This window comes from Mangifera indica, unplaced genomic scaffold (genome assembly GCF_011075055.1).
Source record: "Mangifera indica cultivar Alphonso unplaced genomic scaffold, CATAS_Mindica_2.1 Un_0067, whole genome shotgun sequence".
Taxonomy (NCBI): Eukaryota; Viridiplantae; Streptophyta; class Magnoliopsida; order Sapindales; family Anacardiaceae; genus Mangifera; species Mangifera indica.
The window spans coordinates 93,604-114,932 of record NW_025401159.1 but is presented as its reverse complement, the minus strand read 5'-3'; the positions used below and the strand labels follow the sequence as shown (position 1 = coordinate 114,932).

Sequence of the window (21,329 nt, the reverse complement as noted above, 5' to 3'; positions counted from 1 at the left end):
CCACTCTGATCACTATCTTTGGCAAGCAATGGTTTGTCTTTTTTTTTTCCTAGTGATGTCTCTCAATCCAAAATATTGGCCATTGTTCGTCAGAGATGATGACCGAAGTGAGGAAGAAAAAAACTCTAAATTCAAAAAGAAAATATTATTTTTCAAAATTTGAAAATTTTAAACAAAATGAAATCGTTAGTTTTTAAAACTTAAAAGAAAAATATAATAAATTTTATTTTTTTAAAATTTTTTATTAAATAATAATTTCATCTTAAATTTTAATTAAATTTTTTAATAAAATTTTAATTATAAATATGTATTTAAATTTTTTAAAGTCATGGAAAATCACTCAATGGATTTTCACTATCCTTAGCTGGGAACCAATTTTTTGGCCTTTTGTGAACTGTACTTAGCAACCCAGTTTCTAGGACATTCAGTATGCATACCATTTAGTCAAAGATTAGTTCAAGCAATAAATGGCTATATAATAATTTAAATTTTATTATTGAAACTATTTTATTTGATTTATCGATATTAAAAAATTATGAGAATTGACACCATGAATAATATAATTAATCATCTCATTATTTTATCTATTTTATATATTAAAAAATAATCAAATTAATTTTAATAATATTACAATTTTATTTTTATTTTAAACAAAAATACTTATATCTCCAGTTAAAATTATAAATAATACAGTAAATATTATAGAAAGAATATATTAATAATAAAATGATAACATAAAAAAAATTTAATTAGTTAATTTAATAATTTGATAATATAAAAAAATTCAAATATATTATTAATATGTATAATATTTTTAAAGCAAATGTTTTAAAGTATATTAGTTTAACAAATCATAATACCTATTTGCACTTATTAATCTTTTACATTATTTAAATAAAATAATATCATATTATTATTTTATTACTACTAATTAAACAAAATAATTTTACATATTAATTTTATTAAATATAGTAATAATTGATATTTTGTAAGTTTTCAAATAATTTATTTTTAAAATAATATTTTATACCGTAGCTAAACAAATCCTCAATTTAACCAAAGTTTAAACTGTAGTACTAGATTGACACCACAGTCTAATTACGGTAGGTGATGGAAACATGATCTTGGACAAAATCTATGTATCTGTATTTGTCTTGATCACTTGTATAACCTTAGTTTTGTTGGTGTCTTATGTAGCTAATGGCCGCAATAAATTCTGACTTGACCAAATACAAAAGCATTGTGGCATCTTGATCTTCTTGTTGTTATCGAGGCTGTTCTTGGTTCCCTCCAAGGTATCTTTATAAGGCTTTTCCCCATTACTAGTTTGTTTTCAGTAACTCCGCCAAAATCTCTAATTTTTAGCGTCAGTACTCATTATATAAATATTTCTCTACATTGTTCGTTAAGGTTGGTTATTTTTCAGGCCTAGCCAAGAGGTGGAAACTGTTAATTGTCAATAGTTCGGCTACCATTCGTGGAGATACAAATGATGGCATATACAACAGTGGGCATTTCTACCTCCCCGGTTGGCACAAAAACTATAGACAGGTTCAAAGAAAATGGTCTTCGCAGATCACAGTCAGGGAAAGATCTTTGTAAACGAACAGTTATTCGAAGGTCTTATTCTGATAACAGCCTTTGTTACTATGTAAATCGTCCACATGCCGCATCAACACAACCAAAACCGAAGAGCTGCCCTTCAGCTGGATTCTTCCCATTTCAGATAACAAGCTCTATAATCCCAAATTCAGTAAGATCCTTTTTATTTGACCCTGAAACGAGTAAAGATATGAATATGGTAGAGAAGGATATGAGTGTTGTTGATGAAGCTGAGGTGAGCAGTGAAGAAGAAAATAAGATAAAAAGGGCGAATTGGGTGGAGAGGCTTATGCAAATCAGAAAAGAATGGGTGAGTAGACAGCAACAAGAGAATATAGATGGAGATGCTGCTCGTGAAGGGGATGAAAATAGTGTTGGTTATTGTGATGCAGATGATGGTGGTTGTGAAGTTGAATATGGTTCTGAAGGCGAAGAAGAAGGTGAGGTTAGATATGACCGGGAATCCTTCTCAAGATTATTGGTTAGAGTTCCATTGTCTGATACCAAGCTATTTTCTCAACTGGCTTTCTTGTGTAATATGGCTTATGTGATACCTGAAATTAAGGTATGCGTTTTTCTTTTCTTGCACATCATGTTTTGCCTATCACCCAATTAGACCATTTCTTAATTAGAACAACCAATAGAATGGCTAGTCTGAAACTGCTCAAAGATTTGCAATTTTAGCTTTGGATTGTAGAAACAATTAAAAAGACAAAATGATTAGTTTTTATTTTATCTTGATAGACAAAGAAATAAATTCACCCTTGTGATATGCAGCCGAAGGATTTGAGAAGGTACTATGGCATTCAGTTTGTAACATCTTCCCTAGAAAAGAAAGCAGAGGCAGCTGCTATAAAAGATGAACTCAATCAAGACTCTATTCGTTTACCTAACCCAAGAGCTGCTGAATCTTATTCAGAAAGCACTGCTGAGCAGATACGTCCAACTCAACCATCTGTTGCTTCTAAGATTGCAGCATCGGCTGCATCTTATGTTCAATCCCGTGCTAAGGACATTTTGTCTCTCAGCTCTGATTCACACGAGGATGATTGTACAGATTTTTGTGACAATAGAGTCCAACCACAAGAAGTTGAAGGAAATTATCCTCGAGTATATAAATCAGAGGTGGCTGCTTATGTAGCAGCCTCAACAATGACTGCAGTTGTTGCGGCAGGGGAGAAGGAAAAGCAAGAGGCTGCAAAGAATCTTCAGTCCCTTCATTCTTCACCTTGTGAATGGTTTCTTTGTGATGATCCAAGTACATACACTCGCTGCTTTGTGATTCAGGAAGATTCATTTTGCCTCCTCCATCTTACTTTATATCCATAGTTTTTCAACAACCAAGTTCTTTTTCACTATATGTTCACAGTAGTATTACTAAATGCCTGACATGCTAGTATTCTTTCTGTGCAGGGATCGGACTCCCTGGCATCTTGGCAAGCTAATCTTTTCTTCGAGCCTACTAAATTTGAGGTGAGCTGAAAGAGCACCTTTATATTAGAACAAAAGAAAAAGAAAACTGACACCTTAAAATCTTATTGTCTTTCTCACAGGGAACAGATGCGCTTGTTCATAGGGGAATTTATGAAGCTGCAAAAGGAATTTACGAGCAGTTCATGCCAGAGATCATGGACCATCTAAATAGATATGGCGATCGTGCTAAGCTTCAATTTACTGGTCATTCGCTTGGTGGTAGTCTTTCTCTTCTAGTAAATTTAATGCTACTAACAAGGAATGTTGTCAAGCCCTCTGCTCTTCGACCAGTCGTCACCTTTGGTTCACCGTTTGTGTTCTGTGGAGGCCAAAAGATACTCGATTATTTGGGATTAGACGACAGCCATGTTCATTGTGTGATGATGCATAGAGATATTGTACCTAGAGCCTTCTCCTGCAAGTATCCCAACCATGTGGCCTTAGTCCTCAAGCGTCTGAATGGTCCCTTAAGATCACACCCTTGTTTAAATAAAAATGAAAGTATCTCATTCATGATACAAACATGGCAAGATCTTTCTTCATTCTACTTATTTTCTTGACTATCTTCTCGTTGTTTATGCAGAAAGTGTTATACTCTCCATTTGGCAAAATTTTTATTCTCCAACCGGATGAGAAGTCGTCTCCTTCACATCCGCTGCTTCCTCCAGAGAATGCTCTATATGCCCTCGACAAGACCCAGTGTGGCTACACCGCAAGCGCATTAAATTCATTCCTAAACTGCCCCCACCCTTTAGATACTCTAAGTGATCCTACTGCATATGGCTCAGAAGGCACAATACTAAGAGACCATGACTCAAGCAATTACTTAAAAGCTGTAAATGGAGTTTTAAGACAACATACAAGGATGGTGTTTCGTAAAGCCAGAAAACAGAGGAATCTATTATGGCCTTTGCTTACTTCACCTTCTCCACACTCCTGGAGCCATGAAAATAACTTGCAGTGTGACAAGTTGTTGACGAAGGAGGTTATGACTAGTGTTTGAAGCCATTCATGGGGTGATCCATTAATACATTAAATTGGGGGTTCTCTCTGTGTGTGTCTCTTTCATGTACAGCTGCTTTACATAATTTCTCACCTCATAAGAACGTATTAATCATCTTCGACTAACACTGTTAATAAAATAAATGCTTAATACTTTTGTGTACATTATGGCATGCTTTCTTTTGCATATTAGCTGAATTCTCCAATAGTTGAAACACGGAATTTATACCATTAATAACATCAGGAAGAATAAAATTAGAAGAATGCAGAGCATCTTAAGGGCAGAAAAATATGTTACTCTCAAATAATACATGTATGTAATATAATGGTGATAAGAACCATTCAATATCAGATCAATTAAGCAAGAAATTACAAAGAAAATTGCTAAAGTACAGTAGACTTCAGAGGATAGGCATATTACTCCGAATCTGAAGTTCAAATCATGTTAAAACCTTGGGCAAAATACTACAAAATGACAATACCCAATGTAGACAATATAGGACCGTCGTCAACCACTATTATTCATCCACCAAGAGGGAGAAGAAAGTATCAAGCATGGGCAAGAAAACGAGAAAAGGGATTGCACATCTGCCCAACCCAGTAATTCCACATCTGCCCAAAGGTAGTTACAATCATTGACCTTGAAATTGCAATCCACAGGACCAGAAGGCAAAGAAGTTTATGAGCTTATTTTCTACCCTCTTCAGCAATCTTTTTGCGTATCTCATGAGCTGTGTTGAAAAGGCCAAGTGTAGGTTGGTTGCATACAAAGCACTTCTTGTTCTTTGCGTGATGCTGGGGACAGAAAAGCACAAAAAGAGGGACTTCAGTTAGATCGTGACTAAACAAGAAAAGATTATGATTTAATGAGAAAATATGCATAAACTCGGTATTAGACATGGAAGTCAAAATAAAATTGAATTTATGACTTAAAAAAGGGATGCTCAAGTACAAAATAAACAGAAAGCACACCCGTGAAAATGTTAAACATTTACTATGTTAAATAGAAATAAACATTTCTCTAAATCAAAGAAGACTAAGAATTCTGGTTCCATTATCAAGCTTTTTAAGCTTACTTAAATCTGCAAACTCACCAAAGACATTTCTTGGACAAAGTATAACAAGTTGTCATCTTGTGTGAATAAGTTGTAAATAGCTCTAATTTTCGTCTAGTAAAAAACCTTGCATAACCATTTGGCGAAAGATACAAAATCAACCAATTCGCACATGAATATATATACAATAAAATTAAGAACAAACATGAGATAGACTATGCCTCATTAGACATTGTGATAAATAGGGACATATTATACCTTTAAGGCACAATGCTCACAGAAGTAGTGCTTGCATTTAGTCATAACAGGATCCACAAAAGGCTGTCTACAAATGAAACAAGCAAAGGGCAATGTGTCATCATCATCTTCTTCACTTGGAACGTCATCACCTTCGTCCACATCATTCCCTCCCATAGCCAAATTTCTCTTCCTTGCCTTCTCTGCTTCCTCCCACTCCTTTTCCATCTGCCACCCAGACTTGTAATCCCCTCGATCATGCATAAACTTACATGAATCACCATACCCACAGTAACCAGTCTCTTTGTAATCTTTGCATATGTCTGGCTGATAATCAAACCTTGCAGATACCCTTATATGAGCAGAAGCTCTAAGAGGCCCATGTGAACCCCCAGCTTTCTCACTTGAAATAGTATGCTCTCTTCGGAACCCAGCCTTATGGTCAACATATCCTTGAATCCCTTTATACAATTTCTCATCACCTGAAACTTTTCCCTTCAAAGCCTCTTCTGATCGCTTAAGGACTTTCTCACGAAGAGCGCGTGCGTCTCTTGAGAACTCAGTCTCAGTTTCAAGAGTTGCTGTTGCTTTGCTGTCGTGATGTACTTGAATTTCCTTTGAAGAATCATACTGAAAAATTGCCTTATCAGTTTCTGCAACATTTGATTCGGTGGACCTAACGCTCTTGGAGGACCCAGTTGAAAAATATAGCTTTCCATCAGACTTGGGCGCCTTTTTGAGGTTCTGTAACACTGAACTCTCCGTCTTAGAATCTTCCTCTTCCTCTTCATCTATAGTTCTTTTTCTAATGTTCTTATTCTTTGATGGCTTTCTAAAGAAATTGCAAACTGAAAATGTAAAAGCTTTAGAATTAACATCAAATGACAACAGCTAACATAAACCGAAGACATGATGATTAAAAAACACGAAAAAGAAGAAAAATACAAACCTTGTTCGGACGGTTGAGCTTCGCCTGAATCGGCCATTTTAAAAGTAAAAAAGCAAAGCTTCAGAAACCTGTGACCACTAAATATCAGATTACAAGGGAACCTATAAGTACAGCAATTAAAGTACCGAAATGGTAAAATAGTTAAAAATCATTTGCTTTAACGTTGAAAACACAAAAACACCCAAAAAACAAACACAGATGATCTGAATGCGTAAACCCTAATTGAACGAACACAAAGAAACTAAAACTCGAATGCATGACCAATCAAAGTTCCAGAATGGAGATAGAACGAGTATAAATATCAATTAACAGCTGTGTATTTTCCGGGTTGAATTGCTCAGCAAGAATTAGGGTTTTTAACAAACAGCTCTTTCAATTCTGAATTGCTTGTCTAAGAATTTGAAATCCAACGCGCTTCGGATAATGAACCGGTGCCCTTTTTTAAAACCGAATGTAGACGGTTTTGATGTCTAAACCGCTTTATTAGAAACCAACTCTAACCGTACGTTTCAATGAACGAAACGGCGCAAATTTGAAAACCATAAAAGATACGTTTTTATGATTTGGGCCGGAGCTTCTCATTGAGCTTAGCCTATCAGAATGAGCAAATATTAATTAAAAAAAAAAAGGAAAAAGAAAAGAACGTTTCTAATAATATTTTTTTATTGTGCTTCCCTTCTTTCTCTCTCTCTCTCTGTGTTTCCTTCCCCAGATTCCATCATCTTCTTTCTGAATATATCTGTAACATAAAAAATTAAAAACCCTCGAATGTGCAAATTTCTTCGTCGTCCCACAACTCCTTATTCTTGTAACCAAACACGCCGTCTCTCTTTCTCTCAGAAAAAAAACCTAATACTGATCCACGCCTCTCATATTTCCGCCATTATATCTAATACATCAATCTTGGCCTCTCTTCGGTCCCTCTTCGTCCGAACAACTATCCATATACTTCTGATTTGCCGACACATCAATACTTAACGTTTCAAAACTTTCTTCTTAGGTTTTCAAATTTTAAGCCAATCCCGATTTTAATTACTGATTTTCTTCTTCTTGTTTTTTAATCGTCTAGGGTTCTACCGTTCTCTACTCCGTTAGTCTTGATTTGTGAAAATTTACAATTGTGTATTTTCCTTTAGGTAATACTTTACCTCAATGTTTGGAAGTATTACTTGAGGAAAATTTTAAAGAAACTCAACTACTGTAATTATTTGAATACGAATAACTTTGTTTAATCCAGTAAAATATAATCGGGTAGTTATTGTGTAACCTGTTGTGGTTTTAAATTTGTTTGTCTTGTTGTTGCGAGTGGTGGCAGCATTTGGGGCTAAGTTTGGTGGAGGGAAAATCATAGGGTTTGCATGGGAGAGCATGAAGGGTGGACGGAGCCACCAAGTGGGCTATTATTAAATGGTTTATTGCCCAATGAGGCCGCTTCAGTCATCCGAGTTCTTGACTCCGAACGATGGTTGAAGGCGGAGGAGAGAACTGCAGAACTTATTGCCTGCATTAAGCCCAACTCTTTTTCTGAAGAGCGCCGGAGTGCCGTTGCAGACTATGTGAAGCGCCTTATAGTCAAATGTTTCCCTTGTGAGGTCGACCTTTTCTACTACCTACCTGCTTATATATGTATATAAGGGTTTCTTTTCAGTATATTGTTAGGGGAATTTGTTGTTGTTTCTATTTAATAAGTTAATGTAAAGATACACAATAAATGGGTGGAGACTAGGGTTAATTTATGGCGGGTAGATTTACATGAATACTCATCTCATCATCTTTTGTTACGTTGGTATTTACTTGTGTCCACTCTAATCGACAGGTTTTTCCTTTTGGGTCTGTTCCCCTCAAGACGTATTTGCCTGATGGGGACATTGACTTAACAGCTTTCAGTGTTCAAAATTTAAAGGATACATGGGCACATCAGGTGCGCGATATGTTGGAGGAGGAGGAGGAGAAAAATGAGCATGCTGAATTCCATGTGAAGGAAGTCCAGTACATTCAGGCAGAAGTAGGTTTCAATGGTTTCATTAACATTTTTATGTCTTCTACAGAGTCTATAACATGGTCTTGAATTCAGTCTTGGTGTCTTCTTTCTAGTCCAGTTGTGGCTGTATTTAAAAAAAGTCATGCCATATATATCTCAGTAGATGGCTTTGAATTAGGGAAGTTGCATTAGTTGATCTGCAAACTTTTAACTACTAGGTAGAGCTCTAAAAAAAATCTTACAGTACAAAATTCCTCAACTGCAATCAAAGGTCAGATATACTCTGATTAGTGATAAGAAGGGATAGCCCCAATACAAATAGCTGATTATTTTGTGCACAAGGGGATATTGTTGATTATTAAAGACTCACATCTTGTGTCATGAACATATAAACCTTTTTCTGTCCCTCTTCTTTGTCCTTTATTTTTAAATTTAATTTCAAGTGTTGAGGATCTCTTAGTTGTAATTTATCACATTTTCTTCCCTGCAAATTTTAGCATAGGTCTTGCAATGCAGTTAGTTGTGACTGTATTCATAATATTGATATTTATTATAGAAGATGCATATTTGTTCACTTATTTTTTATTATTATTTTGAGTTCACTATTATGTTTATCTTGGATAATGTCTGCATTAACTTTCGTATAACCTAGTTAAGCACTTCTTGCCTTATGGATCCTTCTCTTGGTAGTAAGCTTAACTCTTCTATTTTCCTTTATTTAATTTCAGGTAAAAATAATAAAGTGTCTGGTGGAAAATATTGTGGTAGACATATCATTTAGCCAGCTTGGAGGGTTATGCACCCTTTGTTTCCTTGAAGAGGTGAATGCCCATCCAAGAAATCTCCTATTGAATCTTTCTTTATAATGCTTATATGTCTTTTTTAAATGTTTTTTTTATTCTTTCTCTTCCATAGGTTGATCATTTGATAAATCACAATCATCTATTCAAGCGTAGCATTATATTGATTAAAGCTTGGTGTTACTATGAGAGCCGTATATTGGGTGCTCACCATGGACTCATATCAACTTATGCACTGGAGACCTTGGTTCTTTACATATTTCATGTTTTCAACAATTCTTTTTCTGGACCGCTTGAGGTAGCTATGTGACCAGATTATGTCAATCTTCTTATCTTTGCTTATTTATGCTTCTGAATATTTGTTTTTTTGCACTCGCAGGTCCTTTACCGTTTTCTAGAATTCTTTAGTAAGTTTGACTGGGACAACTTTTGTCTTAGCCTCTGGGGTCCTGTACCCATCAGTTCACTTCCTGATGTAACTGGTATAAATATTTTCTTAAAGATTCTAATCAATGTTTTGATAATTTATCATATAGTTTGCGAATGTTTAACGTTCCTTATGTTGTCATGTTTTACAGCAGAACCACCTCGAAAAGATGGCAGAGTGTTATTGCTTAGCAAATTATTTCTTGATGCGTGTACCAGATTTGGTGTTTATCCTGTTGGGCAAGAAAATCCAAGTCAACCTTTTGTTTCAAAACATTTTAATGTGATTGATCCTTTGCGTGTAAACAATAACCTTGGACGCAGTGTTAGTAAAGGTGCACTTTTGATTAAAATACATTTTCAGTATCTAGATTTGTCTTTGGTCATCATGCTCATTTACTTGTATGGGCTCTAAAATATTTGGCTAAAGATGCTGCTTTCTTATTTTGGATTTAATCAGCTAAGATGTTTGAGAATTAGTTGAATGATTTTTAATTTGAAATCTTAATGATCTTATCTTTACCGTAATGTGTTCCCTGCAGTTCTTTGTCTGTGCCTGCATGAGGTACACCAACATGCAATTGTAGATGATATGCAGTTTTTGTAACTATTTCTCTTATATATTCAAAAATTATTTTGGATCTGTTGGCAAATATATTAATACTGATATACCTGCATCTCAAAATTGCTGACAGTGTGAGGTCAGAGACTTCTGTTTAAATGGAAGAGAAGGGTGATGGAATTATTCATATTATCAATTTATGTTCTTATGCTTCTAAGTGTTTATATAGACATACCATTTTCTGTGAAATTTTAATGCTCTTGGTGTAACATCTTGACCTGCTTTTGTATTATCTGTTTGAATGTTTAGTAATTTGTTTTTTCTGTACATATATTTTTCAATTTATGCAGGTAACTTCTTTAGGATACGTAGTGCATTTGCATTTGGGGCTAAAAGGTTGGCAAGATTACTTGATTGCCCCAAAGAGGATTTACTTAATGAGGTAAATCAATTTTTTATGAATACTTGGGACAGACATGGTAGTGGCCATCGCCCTGATGCACCAAGGAATGACTTGTGGCGCTTGAGGTTATCAAATCCAGACCATCAAGTTGATTCTGAGAATCTTCATGCCAATCCAAATTCCAGCAGTAAAAGAAATGAGGTTTCCTCTGGCCATGAGACTCAAGTGGACAGGTCACAAGAATCTTTTGGTGCTTCCTCTCAGCTTGGTAATCATCCTTCTGAAAGCACTACTAAAAGCAGTCATGTCTCTACAGCTTCTCATGCCCAGATCCAAAGGAGTTATAGCCACTTGAACAGCACCAATCAGATCAGGCGGGAAAGCAATTCCAATCAGAAATTGCAGAATGATAAAGGTCTCAGAAGTTTTAAGCCTGATAACTTGGCTAGTGACTCAAAAGGTAGGTATCTTTTTGCAAGGACGCGCTCTAGCCCTGAGCTTACAGACACATATGGTGAAGTTTCTAATCAAGGAAGACATAGCAAAGCCTCTGAAAGTGGAAAAAGCCAACTTGCTTCATTAAGGCTGGACAATAGTCAGAGAAAGAACTTGGAATCTGATATTTTGGTGAGTCATGACATCAGATCTTCAACTGATGGTCCATCATCTGCTAGTTGCACTTCATCCCATCAAAGTCTTGATGTGCCTGCTGATTCAAACAGTGTGTTGAATAGTTACAATGATGATTTAGTGATGGGTGCCATGGGCAAAGAGTTTTCTTCGGGTGTGGACATAGGAGGGATGCAACAGGAAGAGCAAGATCTTGTGAACATGATGGCAAGCACTGCTAATAATTTTAATGGACAGGTCCATTTTCCACTGAATATGGACCCTAGTCACCTAACTCTTCCATTCCCTCCTGTTCTAGCTTCAATGGGATATTCTCAGAGAAATTTAAGTGGAATGTTCCCCAATCTTCCCTTGATTGAGACTCAATCAGGTGCAAATATGCAATATCCCCAAAGTTTGGTCCCTTCACACATGACCCATTATCTTCCTGGCTTTGGATTGGCCTCAAATCCAGAAGATTCACATGAACTTGGTAATGAAAGCTTTGGTCCATCAGATTTGAACCTTGGGGAGGCTGAGCAGGATCTTTGGCATCAGCAGGATCGGGGTTCCCTTGGTGGATTCGATCTCGATTATGGAAACTTTGAGATTCTTCAGTCAGATGATAAGCAACAATCAACTTCTGCTGGTTATAACTTTTTCCCTTCATCTCGAATAGGTGGCTCTGGCACTTCTAGAAGAACTTCACCTAAATTCACTAAGGACACTCAAGGGTCAACAAGGGAAGATCATGTTGATTCGTTCCATTATCAAGATAATAGAGGTAATGAGGTTCACTTTGATGATAAATCTGCAAGTTCAAGGTCTATGCCTGCTTCACATACAAGTTCTCTAAGAAGCAAAACCAATTCTGAGAGTTCTTGGGAAGGATCATCAGTAAAGGTTTCAAAATTAGTTAAAGAAAAAAGGGGTCGGAAAACAGCTCCTACTGTTGCTTATGGAAAAGGTAAGACTGTGTCTGAATCTTCATCTGTTCAGGCCGATGAAGATAGCAGAGATTGGAATCGTCCACCAACCATGGGCACTGAAATGGCAGATAGAAGCACAGGACCTCAATCTGCTGGTCCTTTGCATGTTTCAAGGCATCAAATAGAAGGATTGGAAGAAGCTCAAACAAGTGGATCAGATTCTATTATTCCCATTGGTCCAATGCTCTCTGGTCCAGATTCTCAGCATAGAGCTATGGACAATTCGGGGGTGGTTCCTCCCTACACATTCTATCCCACTGGGCCACCAGTTCCTCTTTATCTTACAATGCTTCCAGTTCCATTTTGCAACTACCAGACTGAGACCGGAACTGCTGATGCATCAACGAGTCATTTTAGTGGGGATGAGGAACTGGGTAATAGTGATTCTGGTCAAAACTTTGATTTGTCTGAGGGAATTGACCAGTCTGAGGTGTCAAGTACTTCTAACTCTATGAGTAGGTCTGATTCTGTTGAGCCATCAGAGAACAAGTCTGACATTCTTAACAGTGACTTTCTTAGCCATTGGCGAAATTTACAATATGGTCGGCTTTGCCAAAATCCTCAGCTATCTCGACCTCTCATTTATTCTTCACCTTTTATGGTGCCACCTGCCTATTTACAAGGCAGAGTGCCATGGGATGGTCCTGGGAGACCCCTTTCAGCCAACATGAATCTTTTAACTCAGCTTATGGGTTTTGGGTCTCGCCTTGTTCCTGTTGCTCCTGTTCATTCTTCTTCTAATAGGCCTGCTGGTGTATACCAAAGTTATATGGATGAAATGCCAAGATATCGTGCTGGGACTGGGACCTACCTGCCAAATCCTGTAAGATTAATTTTCAACAGACATTCTTTTCTCATGACAGTCTGATTTCTATTTACCCACTTTTTTATATTTGTTCTGCATTGGCACAATTTTATTTTGTTTCAAAATCATGAATCATGTTCACAGTTTGCTAGATTGGCAATTTTTTATTAAAATGTAGTATCACGGGTTGCTCTTCCATTTGCCCAGGTTTACTGTGCTTTTATTGCATGTATGTTAGTTAATTGGGTTGACCAGTATTATTGTAAACAGAATTCCCAACATGCTATTTTTAAGGATAGTATTTTCCATGTAATGTTCTCATGTACATCCTCCTGCTTCAGGTTGGAGTGATCTTTTTGAAGAATATAATGTGCATGGTTGCAAGGGCAACCTCTTAATTTTCTGCCTTGTGTAATTGAAAGTGTGTATCAGAATATAATTTCATATGATTGCGAAGTAATGGTTTAGGATCATTGGCTATTATTGCTGGTTTTTTACACTATTCGCTCCCTCCAAAGTACAGATACTGTGTGCATGCACCGGTCCACCGCCCAAAATACATTACTCTTCTATTTTTCAAGAAAATATACTTAGGAATATAATGCTCTAGAAGGCTGTGAATTTTTTCAGTGTTATTTGGGGAGTTTCAGGGATGAAGCATGCTGACTCACTCAAATAATCAATGTTCAACTTCGGTTGTCTTTGTGCATGTGTTAATTTCTTTGTTGTATTTCAGAAGGTTTCTCCAAGAGACCGGCATTCCTCGAGTACCAGAAGGGGGAATTATAGCCATGACCGAGGTGACCACCATGGTGAAAGAGAAGGAAACTGGAATGTCAATTCCAAGTCACGAGCTTCTGGGCGTGGCCATAATCGTAGCCAAACTGATAAACCAAGCTCAAGGCCAGACCGGTTATCTACAAGTGAGAGTCGAGCTGACAGGCCTTGGGGTTCACATAGACATGATAACTTCCATTCATACCACTCTCAGAATGGTCCATTTCGCCCAAATTCTGCACAGGGTAGCTCTGTCAATGTTGCATATGGCATGTATCCACTCTCAGCCATGAACCCCAATGGGGGGTCACTGAATGGACCTACCATTCGGCCTGTTGTCATGCTGTATCCTTATGATCATAATGCTGCATATGGTTCTGCTGAACAGCTTGAGTTTGGGTCTCTTGGACCTGTGGGTCTCTCAAGTCCTGATCAAGTATCACAGACTAGTGAGGGAAGTAGATCAAGTGGGATTTATGAAGAACAGAGGTTTCATGGAACCTCAGGTTAACGGTCTTCACCCAATCAGCCTTCTCCCCACATTCAGAGGTAATGATTTTGTTTTTGCAGGATAGTTTTAGTTGCATGATTAGTGAAATGCAGGTAGCTTAAAAAGCATAATTCTCTTGTATAATGTTCAACTACGAATAGCCATGGCACAATAATTCACAAGCCATAGCCCTATATCTTTAATTTAGCTATGCAAACTGTGGTGGCTGCTGTTTTGCTTGTTTGGCAGTTATACTATTATGAAGATGATGATATCTAGACAATAGGAAAAAGATAGTAGCTATAATACTTGTTATACATGTTTTATAGTTTTATTAAAATATGAGTTCAGTGCGGAATTGATTGTCTTCCAGTTTTATATTTTTATCAGTCAACTCTTTTTCCGGGATTGTATTGTGACGGTTGTTAATTTATCATCTTAACAGGGGGCTTTGATTTTATTGCCAGATCAGTGGCCCAGATGAATTATCAATTGAAACATGACGATTTTCGTCTTCCTGCATTTCTGGACCAGGGAGAGAATGATGGTAAGGAAAAATATAATGGGAAATCCTCACATTGCAAAGATTTTGTGCTCTCTCCTCAGTCCTCACTCATAAAAAGGAGATTTTAGTTATGATTTGGTTTTATCTAACGATTCTCCTGGAACATGCTCTGCCTTTTGGCTTGTTTTGTACACTCGGGAGCTCAATTTCTAACCTACTCTGGCATTGAAATGGTGGGACGCAAGGACTGGGTAATTAGGCGTTCACTGTAGGATTTCACACATTGTAATGTAACTCTGCTCAAGTATAGAATTTTAGGGTTTGATCATAATGTTATAAAATTTATTCGGTCATGATTTCTTTCAGAGAATGTTACCGGTAGCTTGATTCATAAAGCCCCCAGCGTACAAGCTTTCTCTTTGTTTATTAGACTCAAATGACTTGTATCAATTGTTCACAGCTAGAATAGAATGGTTACGTGGGTTTGTTGTTAATGATACCGTGTACGTAGGTTTCTCTTTTGGAGTAAATGTAAAATTAGAAATTTGGATTCCCAATTTTAGATGTGATTAGTAATGTTCATCTCATCGTATAAATATTTTTTATTATTAAAAGCGTAGTATTATGTATATAAATAATATATTATTATATAATTAATTAAAAATAAAATAATATTTAATTATATAATAATATCTTATTATTATTTATGTATAAAACATGTCTTAAAGTGCATTTTCCTTATAATATGAGAGGATTCATTGCATAGAATAAGCCCAGTTGAACCCAATTGGATTTCTGCTATCAGCTTTGGCGTTTCAAAAGAAAGATGACGAAGTTTTTACAAAGTGATACAAAAGCTTAGTCAGTCAAGACTTAAAGGCTGACATCATATTCAGCATTACAAAGCTTAATTAATTAATATTACAAAAAAATGGGTGGGGGGGGGGGGGGGGGGGGGGGGTGGGGGTTGGGTGGTGGTGGCGGTGGTTGTGTGGGGTGTGTGTGGTGTGTGTTGTGGTATGTGAGGTGTGGTGGGGGACAATTAAAAGAATTTTGTTTCTACAAGATTATTGAGTACGCAAACCCGGTATATGCCTAAGACCCATCTTGGCAAGGACTCGCTTGGGAATCGCTGGCGGGATATCAAGTCCCATGCTTCGACTGTATTCATTTGCAAGCTCTGCAAGTCTATATTTGTCCCTACCCACTTTCTTTGTGGAATTATAATAACCAAGCCATGCTTGGTATGCTGCTGCTTTGTTCTGCTTCTCCACATGAGAAAGTGCACGCTGTACCTGTTTAACAAAGGTCAATATTTTCACATATTTATTCACTAGTCAATTCATAAGAATTTCCTATCAAAAACAGTTTTACTATTCTAATTCGATTCACTATAGCTTGAAAGAAGAAAAAATCAGAAAGTAGTATTACAATACAACAAACAAGATGCAAAAGTTTGATAAAAATATTCAAACTCGCCTGTTTCTGTGTCTCTGGATCAAGTGAAGGCACAGGAGCTTTTGTTATTGGCAAATCCCTGATACTAGATAAAAAGAATTCCTCCCAAGGAGCAAGTAACAATATGCCTTGCCCTTCTTTACCTTTACGTCCAGTTCGGCCAAGCCTATGTATATACTGTTCTCTATCAGCAGGCAAACCCACCTACGATCACAAAGAATTATTTGGTAATATATCATCCAAAACAGCAAATAAAATGCTAGAGTACTCAGTTTTTACATCCACGAGGCTTGGACATCAAAGAAAGTATCCTATTTGAGTGGAAACAATGAAAAAAGTGTTCCTTTTTTTTTTTTTTTCAAAATGTTTAAACTCCTGTAAGATGAATTGAACTAATGCTTTTTGATCATGTCCTATTACCTGAATGACAAGGGTAACATCAGGATAGTCAACCCCACGAGCAGATACATCTGAAGTCACAAGAATGAGACCTTTTGATTTCCGAAATTCATCAGAAACCCTGGTTCTATAACCCTGTGGCTTTCTAGAGTGTATCTCTCTAACATTCAGCTTTAGCTCACCCAGAAGATCAGCGACCAATCTGGTTACCATGGCAGTGGTAGAAAATACAAGAACCTGGACAAGTTAGCGGACATTTTGCCCAAAAGAGCACAAATTAAAGATGGCGATTTTGGTGACATGAACAAAAATTCATAATAAATACTGGCCAAAGAAATTCTAGATGCTCAATATCTCCTTTACAACAACTCCCATAAATATTAAATCATACTACAAGAAAAACTGGAAAGTGGAGATTGAACTTTTACAGGAAATCTAACAAAGAAAGTTTGGATGACCGACTTATGGACCACGTCTATACCTTATAGTCAATGTTATCTGCAACATGCTCTTTCAGAAGAACATACAGGAGGGGAAAGTGTCTGCCTAGTGGAGCAACTAAATGCATCTGTTTGACCTGAAATGATGCAACATTTTAAGAACTTGAATACCAAGAAAAAAAAATTAGTTACCGGGAAGGGTCATCAGAAAGCCAACCTGTGAGTGTGTCTCCTCACTTCCTTCTTCAACAGTATTGATGAATTCATGATCTCTTTTCAAAGCAATATGACAAATCTGACGAACCTTCACAGCATACAGCAACTTTATTATTATTTTCAATCTAAAAAGTATGCTAAAACAAACCCAAGGTCAGAAGTAAACCTCTTCAGGAACTGTGGCAGAAAACAAGAGTGTTTGTCGTTCTTTTGGAACAGCAGCAATTATTTTGTCAATGCTTTTTCGAAATCCCATGTCCAATAACTGATCAGCTTCATCAAGTACAAGAACTTTCACGCCCATCAACCTTGATGCAAATCCTGCAGTATTCTCAATATGGTCTCTGAGCCTTCCAGGAGTTGCAACAAGAATCTGGGAGTTTTGAATGAGTGTAAATTCAACCATATCCCTACTTTTCCATGATGGATTTGACTACAAGGTGTCACTAATTGGACATTATTATCAAAAACCATGCAATATCATATGCATTGCATACTCTAAGGATCCTGTTTTAATTGGTTGATAGCTAAGAATCTCCTAATTAAACACAATCATTCTACCAAGACAATCTAGTTTGCTCACTTTGTGCCCAATGCACATCAACGGTTGAAAAAAGTTTCAAACAATTGGAGATTAGACAGATCCATGTTTGGCCTATCAAATTTCCTATAAGGCTCCAACACATGACAGGCACTGAATTAAATATGATGCATGCCCAATGATGTGATAAGAAGCTCACCTGGCAGGGGTTTACTTGCATCCGTTTTTGCTCCATTTTAAGTCTTGTACCACCTATGACAACTTGAACTCCAATAGATGGATGATACTTCAGTAGTGTGTTAGCTTCTGCAGCAGCTTGAGTTGCAAGCTCTCGAGTAGGGCATACTACCAGCACAAGAATTGGGGGCTGCTTTTGATCACGACCAACAGGAGGAGATTTTATGACAACTTCAATAGAAGGGAGCTGAAAAATAGAAAAGTTCTCAAGTAAACAAAACGAATGATTCATTTCCTAACTCTCTCCCCTAGGAGCAGCAAAAAAACAGGACTTTTGCTTCCTATGGATTCTTGAATGACATCAAATTGGTATTCATAAACTGAAAATATTCTTATTTCTGTTTTGAATTATGAATCTCTAACAAGACCACAGTAAAACCTTAACTTCAAAATGAAATACCGAACTATAATTAGATCCCTACACTACTATTATTGCTATTTTCTGGAAGTTATGCATGGTTTTTTGTAAATTTTCAAAGTGAAACTGTGATCAGTATTTAAGACTATATGTAAATCTTAAGATAGGAGACCCAAACAGTTGATGATTTAGATGCAACTAAGATAATTATAGAAACTGTAAAAATCACAAAAGGGCGCTAATTATTCTCGTGATTCAGGAAAACATTTTGTCTTGGTTTACAGACTAACATAAGATGATTAAAAAAAAGAAGTCTTACCAAAAATGCTACTGTTTTTCCAGTGCCTGTTTTAGCCTTAGCCAGAACATCCTTACCTGGGAAACAGTATCAATCAGAATAAGTGAAGTAAATGGAAGAGGTATCAAACAATATCAAAAGAACCATATATAAGAAGATGAAAGCTACTTTAGTGAAGTCTAATCAGTTTAAAACCCACACCAGTGGTCACAGGGCATTCAGTAGCTTAAAAACAGTCAAAGTTCAAAACAAGAGAACATCAAACTAACATAATACCAAACTCATCATCAGTCTCATTACCTTTCTTAATCAGGAGTTTTCACTAGTTATCAATCAATGATAACTTTCCTAGGAAAGATCTGCCGTTTCACGGTATCCCTTCTGGCAGAGGAGATAAGAAACGTGACCATGATTCAGGTTTTTACATTCTTTTGATTTGAAATATTAGGCTACAAAAATCTCTCTCATTAAGAAGTTTCTGAATGTGAATTTCTGTATGATAGTATAGTCTTAAACAATAGGCGACAAAACATAGCAAAAAGTGACCTGAAAGATGGCAATTTACAAGAATGGAATTTAAAGTGTGGACAAGCAATCCACACAAAGAATCATAGAAAAGGTAAAAATATTTAAAAAAAGAAAAACTGGATGATTATAATTAAAAAAAAAAATCTTATAATACAACAGAAAGATCTTAACCTTTGAGTAATACAGGAAGAGATGCCTCCTGTACTATAGTCATCTTCTCATATCCAGCATCCTTGATTCCCTTCAGTGACAAGGGGGAGAGTAAACATTGATCGAATCTGCAGGAATCCAAAAATTTGGGTGCTTAAATGAAAAGAATAGTCAAGTAAGTCTAGAGCTAAATAACATTGGCCACTAAAATTATTTAACATTAGTTTTCAAGGATGTAACCCAATATGAGAGTCAGAATCTCTAATGGTTATCTTTCAGTAGAAGCGAAGTGTGAATAATAGGTGAAAGTCAAACAATATCCTGCGACATACCTGGTCTCACTCAAATAAGAATCATATTTCCCAGGTGAACTTTTTGTCTTACCACCCCCATCATCTAATCCAATTGAAGTCCTGGCATTCTTCCTGAAAGTACTGTCGTCTTCATCATCATAATCATCAACATCTCTAACATCACCATCACTAACTATCTCATTAAGTAAATTCCCTATACCACCCACAATTCTCTCTATCCCCTCATTCACATCATCACCAATATCATCATCGGAAAAACGAGTTTCTCTCCTAAATTTTTTCCCTTCTTGCTTGAAGCTCCCTCGGCCCTTCCTCTCACTTCTCTTCTGTGAACAAGACTCAGCATTTCCTCTCTCAAACCTGCCATTCTTTGTCCGCGAAAAAGGCTCCCCATTACCATTCTCAAAATCCCCATCAAACCTCGAATTATTACTCCTTGATAATGCGTTAGCTGAGTTACGATTCACTCCCCTATTAGACTCGTCCAACCCGTCAGTGTCATTTTCTCTTCTCCTCTTAGTCAAGAAAGAATCTCTATCTCCACCACGAGACTTCCTGAAATCTGATTCCTCCTCTTCTCCATTAATGCGTTTAGAACGGAATAAGTCCGACCCTAACTCACCAACCCAATCACTAAGTTCAGCCTCGTCCTCAATTAAACTCTTGGAAGCGCGAATTTCTTCTCGACCTCTCTCACGATCACGAGAGACCTCAGACCCCGAGACAGACCCGGCCCTGGTTCGGAACGAGCGAGTCGAAAATTTCCGCACGCCAAGCTGAAGGTGTTGGTCGTTATGGCGGGTGATGGCGAAACCTAGGTATTTGAGTTTACAAGGGAAGGCCCGACGCAAAGTGGGTATGGCTCCAGAAGTGCGAACGGAGGGTTTAAGATTCATCAAAGGAGAATAGGTGACTGGACGAGAAGCACTGAGGAAGCGGAGATGCCGTAATAGCTTAATGGGCATAGCACAACCCGAAATGACCGGTTGCCGGTTCCAAAAGCCAATGCCTCGTGTTTGGCGGATGTTATCGTGAAATGGCGAGATTCCCCCAGGACATACGGCAGGCAAGAGTAAAAAGCAGGATAGGGGTTTTCAGGGTTTAAGATATGATTTTGAGAAGTGAGAATGTGACCACGGTTGGATTCCAACCATGCTCGTTCGGGTTTGGATTTGAATTTAATTTAAATAAGATTAAAATAAATTAACTTCAAGTGAATTTGAGTTTGAATTTAAATTTTTGAGTGTTTAGTTTGTCAAGTTCGTTAACTAAAAATTTTAATATAAAACGATATCGTTTTAACTAATATTTATTAAAACGATATCATTTTAATAACAAACTAATTAAAAGTTCAAACTCGAATAAAATTTAAAATCAAACTCGAGCTTAAAATGAGTCAAGTTCGAGCTTATTTGAAATAAACTCAAATTTTATCATATATAAATCAAAGTAAATTCAAATTTAACTCAGTTCAAATCTAATACTACGAGTGATCCATTTTATTTTAAGTGTAAATTAGGATATTAATTACCCTACCCATTTTTTCAATATTGTATACATCTAGTCAATTTTTTATTTAATATATATTTATGTTTAATTTTTGTTAAATAAACATGGTTTGATAAGAGGTTTAATCATATGCATGCTGGGCCAGTCAACTATTTTTTTGTCAAAACGGTTGTAAAAATGTGATTAGTGTTAAACACCCTATCAAACACCTAACTA

General features: G+C 36.6%; 4 protein-coding genes across 10 annotated transcripts; 2 read left to right on the top strand and 2 right to left on the bottom strand.

Annotated features, from left to right (window-relative positions):
- The first annotated feature begins 1,211 nt into the window (after nt 1-1,211).
- LOC123207242 (phospholipase A1 PLIP1, chloroplastic-like) lies at nt 1,212-4,240 on the top strand. Of its 2 annotated transcripts, XM_044624592.1 has the most exons (6): nt 1,212-1,295; nt 1,427-2,167; nt 2,380-2,889; nt 3,016-3,075; nt 3,156-3,572; nt 3,659-4,240. In XM_044624592.1, the coding sequence occupies exons 2-6, from the start codon at nt 1,490-1,492 to the stop codon at nt 4,076-4,078; spliced, it is 2,085 nt and encodes a 694-aa protein (XP_044480527.1). In that variant the 5' UTR covers nt 1,212-1,295; nt 1,427-1,489; the 3' UTR covers nt 4,079-4,240. The 2 variants fall into 2 exon arrangements, with proteins under 2 accessions (XP_044480527.1, XP_044480526.1); XM_044624591.1 differs by lacking the exon at nt 1,212-1,295 and having other exon boundaries at nt 1,352-2,167.
- Nucleotides 4,241-4,352: 112 nt separating this feature from the next.
- On the bottom strand, nt 4,353-6,759 carry LOC123207241 (zinc finger CCCH domain-containing protein 1-like). The gene is made up of 3 exons (XM_044624590.1): nt 6,319-6,759; nt 5,391-6,217; nt 4,353-4,872 (listed from the first exon to the last, which is right to left on the bottom strand). Exons 1-3 carry the CDS (start codon nt 6,353-6,355, stop codon nt 4,765-4,767), a joined length of 972 nt encoding a protein of 323 aa, XP_044480525.1. The 5' UTR covers nt 6,356-6,759; the 3' UTR covers nt 4,353-4,764.
- Nucleotides 6,760-6,958: 199 nt separating this feature from the next.
- Nucleotides 6,959-15,222, top strand: LOC123207240. 5 transcript variants are annotated; one of them, XM_044624586.1, is made up of 10 exons: nt 6,960-7,454; nt 7,634-7,910; nt 8,135-8,323; nt 9,028-9,120; nt 9,215-9,397; nt 9,479-9,581; nt 9,678-9,860; nt 10,438-12,911; nt 13,630-14,219; nt 14,606-15,222. In XM_044624586.1, exons 2-9 carry the CDS (start codon nt 7,677-7,679, stop codon nt 14,179-14,181), a joined length of 4,011 nt encoding a protein of 1,336 aa, XP_044480521.1. In that variant the 5' UTR covers nt 6,960-7,454; nt 7,634-7,676; the 3' UTR covers nt 14,182-14,219; nt 14,606-15,222. The 5 variants fall into 5 exon arrangements, with proteins under 5 accessions (XP_044480524.1, XP_044480521.1, XP_044480523.1 ...); XM_044624589.1 differs by having other exon boundaries at nt 6,959-7,910; nt 13,633-14,219; XM_044624588.1 differs by having other exon boundaries at nt 6,960-7,910; nt 9,681-9,860.
- Nucleotides 15,223-15,442: 220 nt separating this feature from the next.
- On the bottom strand, nt 15,443-20,720 carry LOC123207235 (DEAD-box ATP-dependent RNA helicase 31-like). 2 transcript variants are annotated; one of them, XM_044624579.1, is made up of 10 exons: nt 19,623-20,720; nt 19,312-19,418; nt 18,634-18,689; nt 17,919-18,143; nt 17,345-17,551; nt 17,180-17,257; nt 17,004-17,099; nt 16,544-16,759; nt 16,145-16,327; nt 15,443-15,960 (listed from the first exon to the last, which is right to left on the bottom strand). In XM_044624579.1, the coding sequence occupies exons 1-10, from the start codon at nt 20,567-20,569 to the stop codon at nt 15,733-15,735; spliced, it is 2,343 nt and encodes a 780-aa protein (XP_044480514.1). In that variant the 5' UTR covers nt 20,570-20,720; the 3' UTR covers nt 15,443-15,732. The 2 variants fall into 2 exon arrangements, with proteins under 2 accessions (XP_044480514.1, XP_044480513.1); XM_044624578.1 differs by having other exon boundaries at nt 17,180-17,266; nt 19,623-20,719.
- Between the last annotated feature and the right edge of the window lie 609 nt (nt 20,721-21,329).

Bases quoted from the DNA above. Each gene is read 5' to 3' on its own strand.
- LOC123207242 (XM_044624592.1), top strand. From the start codon at position 1,490: ATGATGGCATATACAACAGTGGGCATTTCTACCTCCCCGGTTGGCACA. The intron at 2,168-2,379 runs GTATGCGTTTTT...TGTGATATGCAG, and splicing joins ATGTGATACCTGAAATTAAG to CCGAAGGATTTGAGAAGGTA. The intron at 3,573-3,658 runs GAAAGTATCTCA...TTGTTTATGCAG, and splicing joins ACCCTTGTTTAAATAAAAAT to AAAGTGTTATACTCTCCATT.
- LOC123207241 (XM_044624590.1), bottom strand. From the start codon at position 6,355: ATGGCCGATTCAGGCGAAGCTCAACCGTCCGAACAAG. The intron at 6,218-6,318 runs GTTTGTATTTTT...TTACATTTTCAG, and splicing joins AGCTCAACCGTCCGAACAAG to TTTGCAATTTCTTTAGAAAG. The intron at 4,873-5,390 runs GTATAATATGTC...TTCTGTCCCCAG, and splicing joins GTGAGCATTGTGCCTTAAAG to CATCACGCAAAGAACAAGAA.
- LOC123207240 (XM_044624586.1), top strand. From the start codon at position 7,677: ATGGGAGAGCATGAAGGGTGGACGGAGCCACCAAGTGGGCTATTATTA. The intron at 8,324-9,027 runs GTAGGTTTCAAT...ATTTAATTTCAG, and splicing joins TCCAGTACATTCAGGCAGAA to GTAAAAATAATAAAGTGTCT. The intron at 9,582-9,677 runs GTATAAATATTT...CATGTTTTACAG, and splicing joins TTCACTTCCTGATGTAACTG to CAGAACCACCTCGAAAAGAT.
- LOC123207235 (XM_044624578.1), bottom strand. From the start codon at position 20,569: ATGCCCATTAAGCTATTACGGCATCTCCGCTTCCTCAGTGCTTCTCGT. The intron at 17,267-17,344 runs GTTTACTTCTGA...TATGCTGTGAAG, and splicing joins CTGCCACAGTTCCTGAAGAG to GTTCGTCAGATTTGTCATAT. The intron at 16,328-16,543 runs GTAATAGGACAT...TTGTGATCGTAG, and splicing joins ATGTTACCCTTGTCATTCAG to GTGGGTTTGCCTGCTGATAG.